Genomic DNA, 16,163 nt, shown 5'->3' with positions numbered 1-16,163 from the left:
CAACCCATGCCCATAGGGGGTTTTTGGAAGCCCCCCGATCAGCAACGAACCCCGAGGTTTGATGACGATCGGGGGTTCGCGGTGGGTCGACCGCCATGGCCAACCCAGCTCTTATCCGGGCGGCCATGGTCGCAGCCCCACTCGCGTGTGTTGCATCTTGTGTGTATGTGTATGTATATGTCATGGTCAATCGGCTAGGGCAGTTGAACATGGGGGCTGCGAGGTGGGTCGAGCATGGCAACCGTGTGTTTTTGTGTATGTATATATATATATATATAAAAGTGCATAGTGGTTGCATGGTTGTGGTTGTAGTGAGAATTTTGGCAGGGATGGAAAATGAATTTTGGGGGGAGCCACCAAACCCTGGGATTCGGGGGTTTCTTGAACCCCCGAATATCGGGGATCCCTCGAAACCCCGAACCCTGGTATTCGGGGGTTTCTCGAACCCCCCGAATATCAAAGTTCGAGGATTAAATATGGATTGTGAAGAGTAAATAAACAAGATAAAAAGTGATTACAGAAGGGTAATAAATGATTTTTAATAAGAGTAGTTGGGGGATATTAGATGTGGGTTGTGTTGAGAAATAATATGGACTGCGAATAGAATTTTTCTAAATCTTTATCTAGTTATAGAGGAATGGTATATTATTAGTGTCGGGATGCGGGTTAACAATGGGGAGTGATGTGTGGCCCTCTCTCAATTTATCTGCATCGAATAAATATTATATTATTTGATGTGAGAAACATAATAAAGTGCTCTGATTATATATAGAAAAATAGTGTTTTGTTGTGACGGTATGTGTGGGAAGGTATATTATTCTACTTTTTAAGCATGACATCGACATCTATGTCAAAAGTAACAAAAGGGTGGAATATGAGGTCAAATGGTGTGAGAATCACATTGATTCCATCACTCACGATAAGATTGTGAATGCAAGGGCCAAATGAGAAGTGAATGCAAAGATCAAATAGGGTTTTGACAACAAATGTTGGTATTTTAAATCGATGATTTGTCGTTACATATAGTAATTGTAAAAATAAATTTATAAGTATTTTCGTGTCATTATTTTACTAGCTAAATTGCACCTAGACCACATGCAATTTGAGCCGTTTGTAAGGTGATCATTATAGCTTAAAATTATCCTTAAAGATCCTTATGTCTTAATTTTTGTTTATCTGAACAATTTATTTAGAGACAATTTTAAATCCAAACCTTTAAATATATTTTTAAATCATAAAGAATTTTTTGTGAAAATAGCTCAAATGATAAAAAGGGATTAGTGTAATTTATCCTATTTTATATATTTATGATGAGAATATAATTATCTTTTTAGAAAATTACAGGGGTACTCTTGATATTTGACACAATTACAAAAACAACCTTGATGCTTAAAAAAACACGAACACCCTGAGATTTAATATTATGTTATAATTTTTTCATATTATTATTAAATATTATATATAAAATGGTCAAATTATCCTTATATAAAAAAAAAAGTCTCTTTCTTTTAGTCTTATTTCTTTTTTTCCTCGCACGACTGTAATGACTTCTCCCTTCATTGTCAGTCGTTACTTTCCTTGGGTGCAAAAGGTGAAATCCATTACCTTAAGGGCCCCCACACACATGGAAGGGATTAATCATGATACATGGCAGCGCACCAAGTAGGAGGCACAGTGCATAGTGCCCATAAAGAGCCACCCCCACAGGAGGATGAAACTCCCACATTGTGGCTATCATGACTCGAACCTGCATCATTGAGTGCAATCTGCTACTTAAGAACCAATCGTACTACGCTTGTGGGGACAGTCACTGCTTTCCTCCCTCTCACTATTGTCGCTCATCACCGTCTCAGTAAGTAGAGGTGTTCAAATTTCAATGCGAATTGAAAAACTATGTCTAGTCTAAAACAGAATAAGTTCAATCAAGTCTTCAGTTTGAAAATTTTGGAAGGCCTTCAATCTGGTTTGGTCTGATCTAGTCCTAATTTTGAATTGAAGACTGAATAATTTACTGTAAATACAACAGTATGCATGTAACATCTTAGCCATACAACAGTATGCATTGTTGTATTTTTACTGTAAATACAACAATACATACGGTTTGTGAATGTTGTAAATACAAAAGTACATATTGCTATAAATACAATAATTATATATTTTAATTGTAAATACGCCAATACATATTGTTGTATACAGGGTGTAGATACAACAATTTACTATATCGAACCGGTGCAGTATATATGCTGTAAATATGACAGTATACGACTTTGTTGTAGCTGTAAATACTGTTATACTTACAGCAGTAAATATTGTTGTGTTTGTATATTTTGGTTGTATTGCTACATGTACATATATACACACAAATTTAACAAGATCCAAATGGACCGAATCGAACTAAACCAGTTTGGATCGGTGTTCGGTCTAATCTTGCCTTCATAAGATCTGATCTTCAATCAAAACTTTTACCAATATGGGTTTTTGTCCAATCTAGTCTAGACTGATTGAATACCCTTATCAATACATTTCTTTCCTCTCGTCTCTCTATATATCTATCTCTTTATGTTTCGGGTTCTATCAAACCTAGAACGGTTTTAAAGACTCGAATAATTTGGGTTTCTTCAAGACATTTGGGACTTGACAAAACCCAAATGTTGATACCCTTTTGCCGATGAGGTTTGTTGACAAAGATTTCACACCATGTTCTCTCTTTCTCTCTATATTTTCAAATATGCAACATTAACACCAATGGCCGTTGACAACTAACGACTGGTTATCACTGGTTTTTTTTTTTTTTTTTAATTCTTTGTTAAAATCATAAATTATTTTTTATTATGAGGATAAAATTGTTATTTTATCATGTTACGTAACATCTAGCTCAGAGTAACACTTTTTGCTATTTCTAAAATATTAAGTATATTCCTCCAATTGGACCAAACTTTTGAAGTATTTTGAGGAATTTATCCTATTTTTTGGCCAAACCTATATTTTTAATCTCGTAACGTAGTCACTCAATTTTTTATTATTTTAATTACATATTTATATTTGTATTTTTGAATCAATCTAATCCTTGTACTTTGAATATTTTTTATGTGATAATTCAAATTTTTTATTATTTCGATTATATCTCTTAATCTATATTTTCGAGTCAATTTAATTCCTGTACTCTGACGTCAACAGAATGTGATATGTATTTTTTTATCTCACTTTATTTTATTTTTTTTACACTTGAAAGTACATGAATTAAATTAACTGAAAAATACAACTTTAGAGATGTAATTAAAATAACAAAAAAAATATTAAAGTTCAAGAGTTAAATTAATTTAAAAATCAGATTTAAAGGCATAATCAAAATTATAAAAATTATTTATCCTTCTCAAATAAGAGGGAAGCATTATATATTACTTTTTATCTCTTTTCTTTGAAGGAAAAGAAAAATCTTCCACTCAAGTCATTTTAATTTCTTTCTTCCAAACAGGCCTTAACTACTGCAGATTCCAAGGCTTGAGACTTGATAAGGGCAGTGGGAATGAACGGTGACCCGCCGTCGGATCAGTTTGATCGATGATTTTAAGTTAAAAAAAGTAAATTGTCCCTTAATAAATTTATATTTTTGACATTATATTTTCACTTTTTTATATAATTTCTTAAATTTTTTATTATTTCAATTACACTTTTAAATTTGTATTTTCAATTCAATTTAACCCTAATATTTTAATTTTTTCGTATAATAACTTAATTTTTTTATTATTTTTATTACAATCCTAAACCTATATTTTCAAGTTAATTTAATCGATGTACTTTGATATAAATAGAACGTAATATGTATTTTGTTATTTTATTTTATTTTTTATATATATATAAAAGTACATAGGTTAAATTGGACCGAAAATACAGGCTCTAAGGTACAATCGAAATAACAAAAAATTTTAAGTTGGCACATAAAAAAAAAGTCAAAATACAATGATTAAATTAATTCAAAAATTATATTGAGATGTATAATAGAAATAATAAAATGTTTGAATGGTCACACCAAAAAAATATGAAAGTATAAAAATAAAAATATAAATTTAGCCTATTTTTGTTTTTGTATACATATTGTAACCATAACCACGTAACTATGGATTTTTATAATTGTTTTTGTAATTGACGAATTAATTATATTGATGATTTTTATCAATAATTATTTTAATAAATTATATAATTAAATAAAATTTTAATAAAAAATAAAATTATTCATTAAATTAAGCAATAGGGAGGAAAATATGAAATTGGCAATTAGAATTAAAAATGCACATTTAAATTAGATTTATACTAATAATATAAATTATAATTGGCCTCAAGAAATCAAAATGAAAATCTTAAAATGATTTATATATTTTATGAGAAGTGATTTTGTTGTTTTATGGAATATTGTTATAATATATTTTAAGCGAACAATTTTCTTTAATTGAACTTTGTTGTAAATAAATTACAATTTAAGGATATTTTTTAATATATAAAAATTAATATTATATATATAATTATCAATCATGGCTAGAGTTACATTTTTTTAGTTATAATTATTATTGTGCCTAATAATTGGTTCGAGTTTGTGAAAATCTAAGTGATGGACTGGGCTGAAAATTAATGTGAGCCAAGGCCACAAGAGCCCAAGACCAAGTCGGCCAAAGTATTGGTTTGGGCCTTTGTAAAGACCAAAATAAGCCACAAAGTGAATAGTCAAAGAGAACTCTATCATAATTGAGTAAGTCTCTCATTTTGTTGATTGTTATTCAAGCCACATGCCATCTCACCATCTTGAGTTGTGCCCAATCACAATTATTACAAATATACAACTTTGTGCACAAGACTCAGGAGCCAATTAGGTGGCATCTCTCTATGAAGTCTCTCTTGACATAATCGATAGGCCATTTCAGTACATCTTTCAAGTTACTTGGTTCCTCTAAAAAAATACGAGAGACTCTTGCGAACCATTTGAGCTCAAAAGCCTATTTCCAAACCATGTGAGAAATTTTATCGAGAAACACGGACAGTATGCCATCTGCCAAGCTCTTCATCATTTGTAAATTGAAATGTCGCCTCTTCATCGAGGGTATGCTCACTCTTGCACTTAGATTATTTATTTGCACTCCAACAATTAATATTTTTAAATATTGACTTGGACATCGAATGATTTACTAAAGGACACTTACCTACACCTTTAACCGATTTATTTCTCAACAAATCTCTCATCACATTGGAACTCTTTTGTCACTCAACATGTCTTCTATTGCTTTGAGACTTTTTCATTACTCAACAGGTATATCGTTATTCTAAGACTTTCTCATCACTTGATTTAAAAGACTCACACCCATTCCTTTAGGATTATTACCCAACTAATTAAGTATTTTGCATCTCACTTTCCCATATTATAAAGTTATCGTTGCAACAATAATTATATATCAATTATGGTTATAATTGTATTTACGATTTTTTTATAATACATGTAATTATAATTGTAACTAATAATTTATATTTTTTTTAACCATAGTCATATCTACATTCATTTTACTTGGTTTTCAACCATGTATGACATATATGATTATAGTTTTTTTTATCTACAAATTAATTGATACACTTTAATCTACTTTTTACATACGCCAAGAAAGAGTTTAGTCATCGTCAGCATTGGTAAGTTTTAGTTTGTCGATGCTAATAAATTTTAGTTATTCTTCATTTAGTTTTTCTCTTTAACAACACTATATTTACTATCAATGCACTATTGAAAATATGGTGGCCTTTATAATTATTTTCAATACATTTTTTATTTATCTAATAATAAAATTCAATAATTATTAGGGTTTAGTCATTGATGATACCATGATGACAACTTCCTAATCAACGGTAATCTTTTAATTTGACTAAAGTGATAGAGATTGAGTGAAAAAGGGAGAAAAGAGATAATTACGGGGGAAAAATAGTTATTCTATCTTAAGTTTTAATGAAAGAAGAGATTTCTGTAATTTCTTAAAGTAAATGGACAATTTCTATAGTTATGCCAAACTTTAGGGTATCTTGTGTAATTTACTATAAAATGTATAGAGAGAGAGAACTCTCACGGCGTTGAAACTCCCAAATTGCCCTCCCGTCTCAGCCACCTATATATATATATATATCAAAACCTCAAACCCTAGTAGACTCTGTTTTCGGCCCGTCTCCGAAGGTGAGGAACAGATGATCCTTAAAACCCTAGCTTGTCCATTGCTGTTCCTCAGATCTGATTTCTGCTTATTTTGTCCCAGATTCACGTGAGGATTGTCAAGGAAAATCGCCATTGGAGCTGATTGGTAAGCAACGAACCTCTACGATCTGTTTATCTAAACATTAGCTTAATTTCACGCATCCGCGATGGATCACTCTGTAGTTTGTTAGAAATGTTCCCATTTGGTTCTGTGAATCCGTAAAAGTTAGCAATATGCAACAACGGAAGAAAAAGCGGTGAAATCTTGCCATTTTTGTTTAGAGTTTTGAGTTTAGGCCTTGTTTCCGTAGTTTAGCGTTCCTATGATGTGAGTGCTTTGTTACCTAGACTCCATAGGAAGACCGTTTTATGCCTTCCCAATTCTCTTTGGTAGCGTGTTTGTATCAATTTACGGTTTTGTTTTTGTTTTCTGATGTTTGCATCCTTTTATTCCTTCGTCATTAAAGGAAGCTCTATCTATGACTAATGCTTGAAGGGTTACTGATTCTGTCATCTGCAGTAATCTTATTTTCAAAGTACATTTTGGATGAATTTACACTCTTAAATAATCCTGATTTATTGTGGTTTAGTTGGAGGTAGTTACTGAATACTGTTAATTATAGTGCAGTAACTTGTGAAAAATGTTGTTCTCGTCAAAGTGTGTAAATTATAATTTATTGTGATCCAACCTCCACGAGATTCCTTCTCAATGTATGGGTAACGAAATTCGTTTGGAATATGCATGGCCAAATGCTTGGAATTGTATTATGTTGCCTTGTGCACTGTTTGGGATGCGGTTACATTGGTGTTTTAAAGCATGAATTTTTGTCTGTTGCTTCAATCCCTCTCTTCTTGTAAATTTATCAATAAACTTGATTTTGTGCTTGTGTTTTCAGGTGATGGCTCCGAAGCAACCTAACACTGGCCTCTTTGTGGGTCTCAACAAAGGGCATATTGTAACCAAGAAGGAATTGGCTCCACGACCTTCAGATAGAAAGGGGGTGAGTTTCTTGTTGTTTATCTGCCACACGATGTCATTTAACTAAAATCAATACTTCAATAGAGATTTACTTATTTGCTTTCTCTAATGCAGTATAGCCTGTGTTTCCTTCTTTTTGTTACATGCAATAACTTATAGCTGCTTGATTAATGCTGTCTCTTCGTTCATCATTTAACTACTTGGTTGGTTTGCATAACACTCTGAAATTCTGATATAATAATAATATTTCCATTCTCTGTTATTTTAAACATTCAGAAAACAAGTAAAAGAATCCATTTTGTGAGAAGCCTCATCAGGGAGGTTGCTGGTTTTGCTCCATATGAGAAGAGAATCACTGAACTTCTTAAAGTTGGAAAAGATAAGCGAGCACTGAAAGTGGCAAAGAGAAAGCTGGGCACGCATAAGAGGGCAAAGAAGAAGCGTGAGGAGATGTCCAATGTACTCCGCAAGATGAGGTAAAGGAAACATGCAGCACCCGCGCATTCTACATTTTTGTTTGTTGCATTTATTCATGTGAAGTCTGGACTATGATGAACCAACTTTTCTTCTTCTTTTTTTTTCTTTTTTTTGTTGTATTTTGCAATTGATTATATTATATATATATTGGCTTAATCAAGCTCTTATAATTTGTTTCTGGGCATCCTTTCTATAGGTCCGGTGGAGGTGGTGAGAAGAAGAAGTGAGCTGTTGCAAGTAGATCTCCTCTTAGAGTTTACTGGCAAAACAGATTAAAAAATAGAGTTTGTTTAGCTTGTATGTCTTTCTTCGAAAACAAGTGCTTCAAATGTTGCAATTTGGGCTCCCAGCGGAGACTATTTAAGTTTAAGACAGGTACTTCGTGCCATTTCCTTCCATGCCGAATCTCTTTCTTTTTGTCATTGAACCTCATTGTTTTTTCATAAATGGTTTTTTCTCTACCCTCCGTGTTGCAGTATGAAGCTTTCTTCTCATTAAATTAGATTGTAGTGTCTTTTAATCTCTAATAGACTGACTCTCTGTGTTGTCATCAAGTGAGTCGGGATGAATGTTTGGCGTGTTGCTTACCTCTGTAGCGACTAGCGAGTTTTTCCCAGCCCCCAGAGTTACCATTATTGAATGACTATCACATTATATGGTCTCATTTGGCAGGATTTTTGCTTTTGATTTCAATTTTTGGTGTTCAGTTTAACATATGTTTTTAGCTTTAAATTTGTTTAACATGTTTGATAATTGTGATTTGTGTTCGGTTCTGTTTTTGATTTTTTGTATTATCATACTTCCCTTGCTACCCCTCACGCTACTGCCCACCCTGCTGGTTCTTCATTTGATGATTGGTTTTAAGTCATGGTGGGGCGAACTGTGTGGCTGACCAATCATCCTCTATTGAACTGGGCTGGTTCTTCACTTGACTGGGTTTTAAGTCATGAACCAAACCGGCTGGTTGGCCAATCCGCAGTTGAATTAGTTGGATCAGCTGATGAGTGGTGGATATTGTGTTTGGAGTTTAATAGATTTTAGTTGTTCTTCTCTTACCCCAGGTCACTTGATTCAAATGGTGAAAGAGTTTATAACCTTTATTAAAGCTGAAAAAGGCCTATTGATTATGGATAGTTTTGGCAAGAATTGCAGGGCATTGACTTGTTGCTATATGGATAACTTGGGTGGAGCTGAGGGTTGAAATGGGAAAAAAGGGGTACATTTTATGCTACTTATTGTTAGATTACGTTATATTTCAAGTCTTTACAGTGTTATTTTTAAATATAGCTTTTAACTTAATGAAATAGTTTATTTTAAAAAAAATTGAGATACTAACAATAAATCATACAGAAAATTGTCTCCGCAAACAATCCAAATTGATAAAATTTAACTATACCATAACCAGAGAAGGGATGCATGAGGCATGACCTGGCCACAGGGTGAGCCCTGTACAATCAAGCCATTTTTGGGCGTGCAATAACAAGGCAGCAACAGTCCCTTCCAGACTTATCTTTTTACTTGCATGCACTCCCTGGCAGGATCAATAGTCTAAATCAAATTTCTAATGCAGAGGATCCTCTTAAGAGGTAACTAGAAGCATACTCTTTTCATTACTGTGCTCACATCTTGTACCATCATACCATCTTGAATGGAATAACAAAGAATCAGATGAAAAAAGTTTTAGAAAGTCATTAAGGAACTCGCTAGTTTATTCTTTTCATAGGCCATAAGATGTCCTAAGTACTACAAAAAAAATATCCAGCGAAGGTCAATTTTGTTGATGAGTCTTAGGACTTAGAGCTTAAATCTAATAAGGCTTAGACCCAATCTTTAAGTTCCAAAAAATCTTTCCTCATCTTTGTCAAGTCTAATGTGCTTCATCTGGTGAATTTTGAATCGGATTGTTGGTCTTTGTTTGGTATGGGTCTTTTTGTTAGTTTCTACTGTCGCTGAACACAAGAAAAGTTATATGTGCTTGGTATAACTTTCAAAAGCTATTTTTTCAATGAGGTGGTCAACTCAATTTTTTGATTTCAACCAACCCTTTTGATTGGGTTTTTGGCTTCTGAGCCTAGGGTGAGCATGGAACTTAACTGATCCAATTGTTTAAATTGAATAGTTTGAATTTATATGAAAAATTGAATTGAGTCAACCAAATAAACGTTTAAATCAAAAAAATTAAAAAAATTCAACTGACCGAAAAAAAAACTGAATATTTAGTCAAAAACAATGTCGTTTATGACATTTCAATTTTTTCGATTATTTTGATTTTTTTTTTAAATAGATATCAAACTAAATGGATCTACTGTTGAACTGAATTGATCAGACAATTTTGACTGGTTCAGTTTAATTATTTTGATTTAATCGAAATGTTGTTTACTCTTATTTAAAATTTTTAAAAAGTAATTTTTTGTATTAATAGACCAAACACTTAAAAATGTTTCTCATAAACCAATTTAAAAAAAAAACATTCAAAAATTTAAACTTAAACTCCATCATAAGTCATACCAAACAAAGCCCAAACTTCCAAAAATTAGGTTGTTTCTCATTAAAAAAATATAACTTTTAAAAGTTGTAAAAATGCATGAAACATCCTTTTTAACTATCAATAGTAGAAATGAAGTCTTAATCTTATGAAAGATCCCAAATTAAATAAGTCTGTCAAACTTCTAGTGTTATTTGAAATTTTAATTCTCTTCGATCCTCTTAATATATCAACACATAAGTTTGATTGAAAATATCATAAATGAATGTTTAAATAGCATTATATATATGGGTAATGTCAATTATTTTAAACAAAGTGTATTGTTTTTAATTTTAAAAAATAATATTATTAACTAAGAGAATATTATAAAATAAGATATATTTATTAATAAAATTATTTTAAAACTTATTATCCTCTTATGTGTGGGTATATATATATATAAAGGCTTAAAGCATAAAAATGTCCCTAAACTTTATTATTTTGGTCGCGTGTCACTTTCAACTCAAATTTTGATTTGTGGATGCAGCGACAATCGAGGGGCGAGAGGCAAGGCAACTTGAGACAAGGAGGCGCAAGGCGACAATGATGAGGTGAAGGTGACTACGACCATGGGAAAGGGGAAGAGATGAGAGAGACGACGGCCACAAAAGAGAAGGAAAAGCAATTGCAGAGAATATGAGTGTAAGAGGCATTTTTGTCATTTTGGCGTGCTTTTGTCAGCCAATGGGTAAGCCTCAAAGGCAAAGTAGTATGGTTCAAACTCTAGTCCCTTCATCCATCGCCATTCAACATAAGTTTAGATATGTTATTTTCATTTTTTGTCCCTTTAGTTGTCCCTCCAATAAAAATAAGTCACGTCATCAAATTAATATACATTATCAAATAGTGATTATCCAAAACTAATAATAAAAAACTTAACATTTTTCTTTCAAAATTCATTATGCAATTAAAAAGGAAGATGAAGATATGAGTTTTTTTTTCCTGTTAATTATAGAATAAATTTTGGAAGAAGAACATTAATTTTATGTTGTTAATTTGAGATAGTCACTATTTAGTGATGTGTATTAATTTGATGACGTGATTTATTTTTATTGGAGAAACAATTAAAGAGACAATAAATGAGCACAACAAATCTAGACTCCATCCAACATATTTTGCAATTTGAAAGTGCGTATATATATATATGTATATATATAATGTCTTAAAGCATAAAATATTCCTAAACTTTGTCATTTTGGTGGTATGACACTTCTAACTCAAGCTTTAATCTCATTGCATCACTTTATGTTAGGGTTGACAATTTTGGACACGACCCAATTACACGACACAGAGTTAAGCGGGTTAGGGTTAATCGGGTTCGGGTCATAAACGGGCCAACCCATTTATGACACGATTATTTTCGTGTCTTAGGCGGGTCAACCCGTTTAAACACGAAATGACTCGTTTAATTAAACATGTTAACGGGTTGACTCGAACACGTTAACACGATTATATACGAAATAACACATTTAATTAAAAGAGTTAGTGAGTTGATCTGAACACGTTAACACGATTATATACGAAATAACACGTTTAACAAGTGACATAACACGACCCGTTTAAATTAAACAGGTTAACAGGTGACACGACACGACACGTTTAGTTAAACGGGTTAAACAGGTCGTGTCGTGTTATACATTTAATAAATATATCGTGTTTGGGTTTAAGAAATTTGACACAACTATTAAACGGATCGTGTTCGGGTTAGCCTAATACGTGTTATACGTGTGTCTCGACACGACACGATTACAATCTGCCAACACGAATTGTCACCCCTACTTTATGTAATGCGTTATATAAAGATTGTACGCAGTATATAAACTAATTTGAAAGATGCCTACATATTATAAATATGAGTTGGGGTGTGGCAACCAAAATGGCAAAGTAGAAAGGCATTTTTATGCTTTTCTGTATATAAACTTCACTCCCTTCATCCATCGCCATCCAACGTACATTGCAGTTTGAAAGCGCCTTCGTAGAACGAACAGCTGTAACCGTATGGACAGCTAGGCGGGTCGAACCATACGAAATCCCTAATTTAATCTTCTTCAACCTCTCCAATCTCGATCTTCTTGAACGTACATTCATTTTTCCTTTGCTACCCTTCTCGCTACTGCCCACTATGCTAGTTCTTCATTTGATTGGTTTTAAGTCATGGTGAAGCCAACTGTCTGGCTGACCAGACCAATCCTCTATTGAACTGGGCTGGTTCTTCATTTGACTGGGTTTTAAGTCATGAACTCCAATCGAACCGGGTGGCTGCCTGGCCGGCCGGCCAGTTCTCCGTTCAAGGAGAGGCTGTCCTGCCAGCTGACCAGTTCTTTTTCTCAGCAGCTTTTAAGTTGTGTAAATGTTAAAAATTAGGTAAAATTTAAATTGATAAAATATTTAGATAAATATGCTTTTCAGTTATCAATTATTAGTTATATATTTAATTTGAAAGAGCACATAAACTATTAGAACTTGACAAAAAGATAAAAATAAATATATTATTAAATAATACAAATAAAATTTATAAAAATATTAATTTTTAATAAAGATTTTAAATATATTAATTCAATATATATTAAAATATATATATACAGAAGAGGCAACAACGATGGGTTGAAGACAACTGGCTAAGGCGATGGATGATGACGATGCTTGATGATAGATGATGAACAACAACGATGGCAATGGTAATGGTGACGGCGACAAAGATGGGTTTGGCTGGAGGCTAAAGGTGGTGGTGACAAGAAAATGCAGAAAGATGAAGAAGGTATTGGGTTGGAAATATGTATTTTATTTGAGGGCAAATCAAACATTTTCTTGGTCAAACACAAAAAGCTTCTAGGAGTTTATTTGGAAAAGTTAGGGGGACAACTTTTCTCAAACGCTATTGGAAGACCTTATAAACTACAAAGTGTATGAGCTTTTAAATGTTGACAAATGCATCAAAAATAAGTTATGTAACTTATAAGATAATCTAATAGCTTATAAGTGGTCAAATTGATAAGGCAAACACCCTCTTAGGTCCTGTTTGGCTAAGCGTTTTTTTGGAAAGTTTTTAAGTGGTTTAAAGTTTTTAAGCTAGATAACATTTAACCTAATAACGTGTTTGGATAAATATACTTTTAACCTATCAGTTAATAGTTATATTTTTTGTTTCAAATAGTTGATAAACTATCAAAACTTAATAAAAAGACGAAATAAACATGTTAAATAATATAAATAAAAAGCATAAAAATACTAATTTTAATAAAATTAAATTATAAATTAATTTCTAATGAAAAATTTTTATCATTAGTTGTTAATAAATTATATATAATTATTAAAAAAAATACTAATACAATATATATATTATATATATACACCCACAAAGAGGCAGTTTGGAGTGATGTAAGTGACGAACAATAGGTGATAAAGGCTGGAGGTGGCGGACGATGGAGGCTAGAGGTAATGGCCAACGACGATAGTGATGGGTCTGCAGGAGACAGCCAACGATGATGGTGGAGATGAAGGTAGTGGTTGACAGCTATGAAGGAATTGAAAGCAATGATAACAACTGGAGGGAGGCGATGAAGATGGAGATAGTAAGCTGTGTAGATGAAAATAGATGAATATATTAGAATTTTAAAAATTATGTACGGTTAAATATGTCTTTTACTTGGTCAATTGCCATAAACCCTTAATAGTGTTTTTAGAAAAGTTGGGGGGGGGGGGGAGAAATTTTTGTCGAATGCTGATAAATCAGTTTTAAAGCTAAATAGCCTTTAAGTTTTTGGCGATTGGCAAATATTTCAAAAAAAATAAGTTACACCACTTATAAGTAGTCAAACCGTTTAGCTAAACAGGCCTAACTTATAAGCAGTCAAATCGGTCGGCTGGGTGGCTGTCCGGCCGACGGAACTTTCCTCGGTTGAATTGGTTGGATCAACTAGTGAATGCTGGATATTGTGTTTTTGAGTTTCATAAATTTTAGTTGTTCTTTATTTGATTGGGTTTGAAGTCACGAACTTCGGTGATTATAATATTATCAAGTTCAATCTTGGGAGGAATTTATTTAAATATTATTCTCTTAAATCATATCTATATATAAACTCCACTACCTTAATCCATCACCATTCAACGTGCATTGCAGTTTGAAAGCGCCTTCGAAGAACGAACTGTAACCATATGGACGGCGAGGCAGGTCGATCCCTACGAAAACCCTAATTTAATCTTCTTGAACCTCTCCAATCTCGATCTTTTACCACTCTCTACTACATCTCTGCCTTTGTGTTGCAGTGATCGAGTTTCTAGGTTGCGTTCCCCTCCTTCAGAGGCTCCCGAGTTCCTCTCTCCGGAAAATTGCCCATCTCGTCGCCGTTAAACACTTCGGTTACTTCAATTCTCAGTTTCGATTCGTTTTTTAAGATGCTTCCTGTGTGTATGTGTGTTTTTTATGTTTGGAACGAAATTGTGTTGAAGAGCGCGGAGAGTATGTTGTTCGCGAAGGGGAGGCCGGGGATGGAATTTACTTCATTTGGGATGGAGAGGTAATGTAATTTTGTTGGTTGGCCTTTGAATTGCTTTGCTGGTGTCTTATGAGAACATTTCCATGCATGTGTTTGCGTGTGAATTCACAGGCTGAAGTTTGCGGCTCTGTCCATTCCGAAGATGAAAATCGTTCGGAATTCCTGTTGAAACGTCTTGACTATTTCGGTTATGGTGAGCGGCTTATGATCAGTAGTCTTCATGCATTTTTGTTTGTTTTCAGTTGACATTTTTGGAAATTTTGTTCCCGTTCAATTTAGAAGTGGTCCAGACACAGCATTAAAGTATTGTTTGTGGGTATTCTTGATCTGACATTGTTCCAGCCATACAGAAAATTCTGGCAACTGCCAATTCTTGCTGCTAGTTTTTTGTTGTCACATATTGGTACTAGCATTGGAACAGTAGGTCAGCAGACCACTACTTGTTCTACTATTTTGTTCACCATTATGATGCCTGTTTTTTTTTTTTTTTATATGAACAGGTATACATTAGTATGTGCATAAAATAGCATTTAAAGATATCAATAGTTTTCTAGAATATCCAAAGACGTTTTCCTAAAGCTGTCAATGGTTGCTTTTGACTAAAACACTAATCTTGATCCAAATTTGCAGGTGTAGATGCTCAACATGCAAATGTAATTGCGTTGTCTAAGGTAACTGCACTTGCCTTTCTCTTACATTTTTTCCCAGCGATCAAGAATTCTAAGTGTCTTGGAGCGAAATTCTTGGGATACATGCACAACTAATGTTTATGTGGATGTGGGTTAAAAGTTCACCATGTTCCTATGTCTGGATGCCAGCTGACCTGTTTAGTGCTGTCCCATGAGTATCGTGATCTGCTGCGACCAAAGTCAATCTGGAGTGAGGATAAAACAGAAGAGACATGTTCACTTGTGGAGAATATACTGCACTTGGAGCCATTAGAAGTATGACCTCCCTGATTTTTTTTTAGTATGTTCCTGTATGAAGTTCACTGATATGTATATGCAATGATGAACAGATCTCTCTCTCTCTCTCTCTCTCTCTCTGGGGTAATCTATAGATTATGAGTTTTTTAGTGTCCAGTCTAGCTCTTCTGATATATTCCTCAAATCTACAACAACATTTTAAGCCTTAATTGTACTAGGTGCGGCCAGCTACATAAATTCTAGCTGGCCAATCATTTCTATTTATGGCCATATTTTTTGTAAAGTTCTTCTAAGTCATATTATCCTCAGGAGTTTTCTGCCACGTTTTTCTTGGTCATCTTCTACGTTTTTTTGGCTAAAAACTTGTTTTATTCTAGCCACTCTTCTCACAAGAGCCTCTATTGGTCTTCTTCTCACATAATCAAATAATCTTAATAGTGTTTTGCACATCTTATTTTCAATAAGAGTTACTTTGAGCTTATAATGAGTAACCTTATTTTAAATTATATACTTTCTTGTATGGTTCCACATCCATAGTAAC

General features: G+C 33.2%; 2 protein-coding genes and 1 long non-coding RNA gene across 4 annotated transcripts in view; all 3 read left to right on the top strand.

Moving 5' to 3' along the window:
* Nucleotides 1-6,143: 6,143 nt before the first annotated feature.
* On the top strand, nt 6,144-8,137 carry LOC127787363 (60S ribosomal protein L36-2-like). Its single transcript, XM_052315371.1, has 5 exons — nt 6,144-6,202; nt 6,282-6,326; nt 7,117-7,221; nt 7,476-7,675; nt 7,873-8,137. The coding sequence occupies exons 3-5, from the start codon at nt 7,120-7,122 to the stop codon at nt 7,901-7,903; spliced, it is 333 nt and encodes a 110-aa protein (XP_052171331.1). The 5' UTR covers nt 6,144-6,202; nt 6,282-6,326; nt 7,117-7,119; the 3' UTR covers nt 7,904-8,137.
* Nucleotides 8,138-8,902: 765 nt separating this feature from the next.
* LOC127787364 (uncharacterized) lies at nt 8,903-10,984 on the top strand. Its single transcript, XR_008020148.1, has 2 exons — nt 8,903-9,262; nt 10,688-10,984. It is a non-coding gene; the product is annotated as an uncharacterized LOC127787364 (long non-coding RNA).
* A 3,222-nt stretch (nt 10,985-14,206) lies between these two features.
* Nucleotides 14,207-16,163, top strand: part of LOC127787361 (acyl-CoA hydrolase 2-like) — a 28,390-nt gene continuing 26,433 nt past the window's right edge. For both annotated transcript variants that reach the window (XR_008020147.1, XM_052315369.1), the window contains exons 1-6: nt 14,207-14,371; nt 14,467-14,559; nt 14,650-14,717; nt 14,808-14,889; nt 15,327-15,367; nt 15,515-15,640. Coding sequence is in view for 1 of the 2 variants with exons in the window: in XM_052315369.1 (XP_052171329.1) it covers nt 14,356-14,371; nt 14,467-14,559; nt 14,650-14,717; nt 14,808-14,889; nt 15,327-15,367; nt 15,515-15,640 (426 nt within the window). In the remaining variant the exon portion in view is untranslated. The remainder of the gene's footprint in view (nt 14,372-14,466; nt 14,560-14,649; nt 14,718-14,807; nt 14,890-15,326; nt 15,368-15,514; nt 15,641-16,163) is intronic.

This window comes from Diospyros lotus, chromosome 12 (assembly GCF_014633365.1).
Source record: "Diospyros lotus cultivar Yz01 chromosome 12, ASM1463336v1, whole genome shotgun sequence".
In the NCBI taxonomy this organism is placed as follows: Eukaryota; Viridiplantae; Streptophyta; class Magnoliopsida; order Ericales; family Ebenaceae; genus Diospyros; species Diospyros lotus.
Note: the sequence above shows the minus strand (reverse complement) of the source record. Positions and strands in the feature narration are given on the sequence as shown.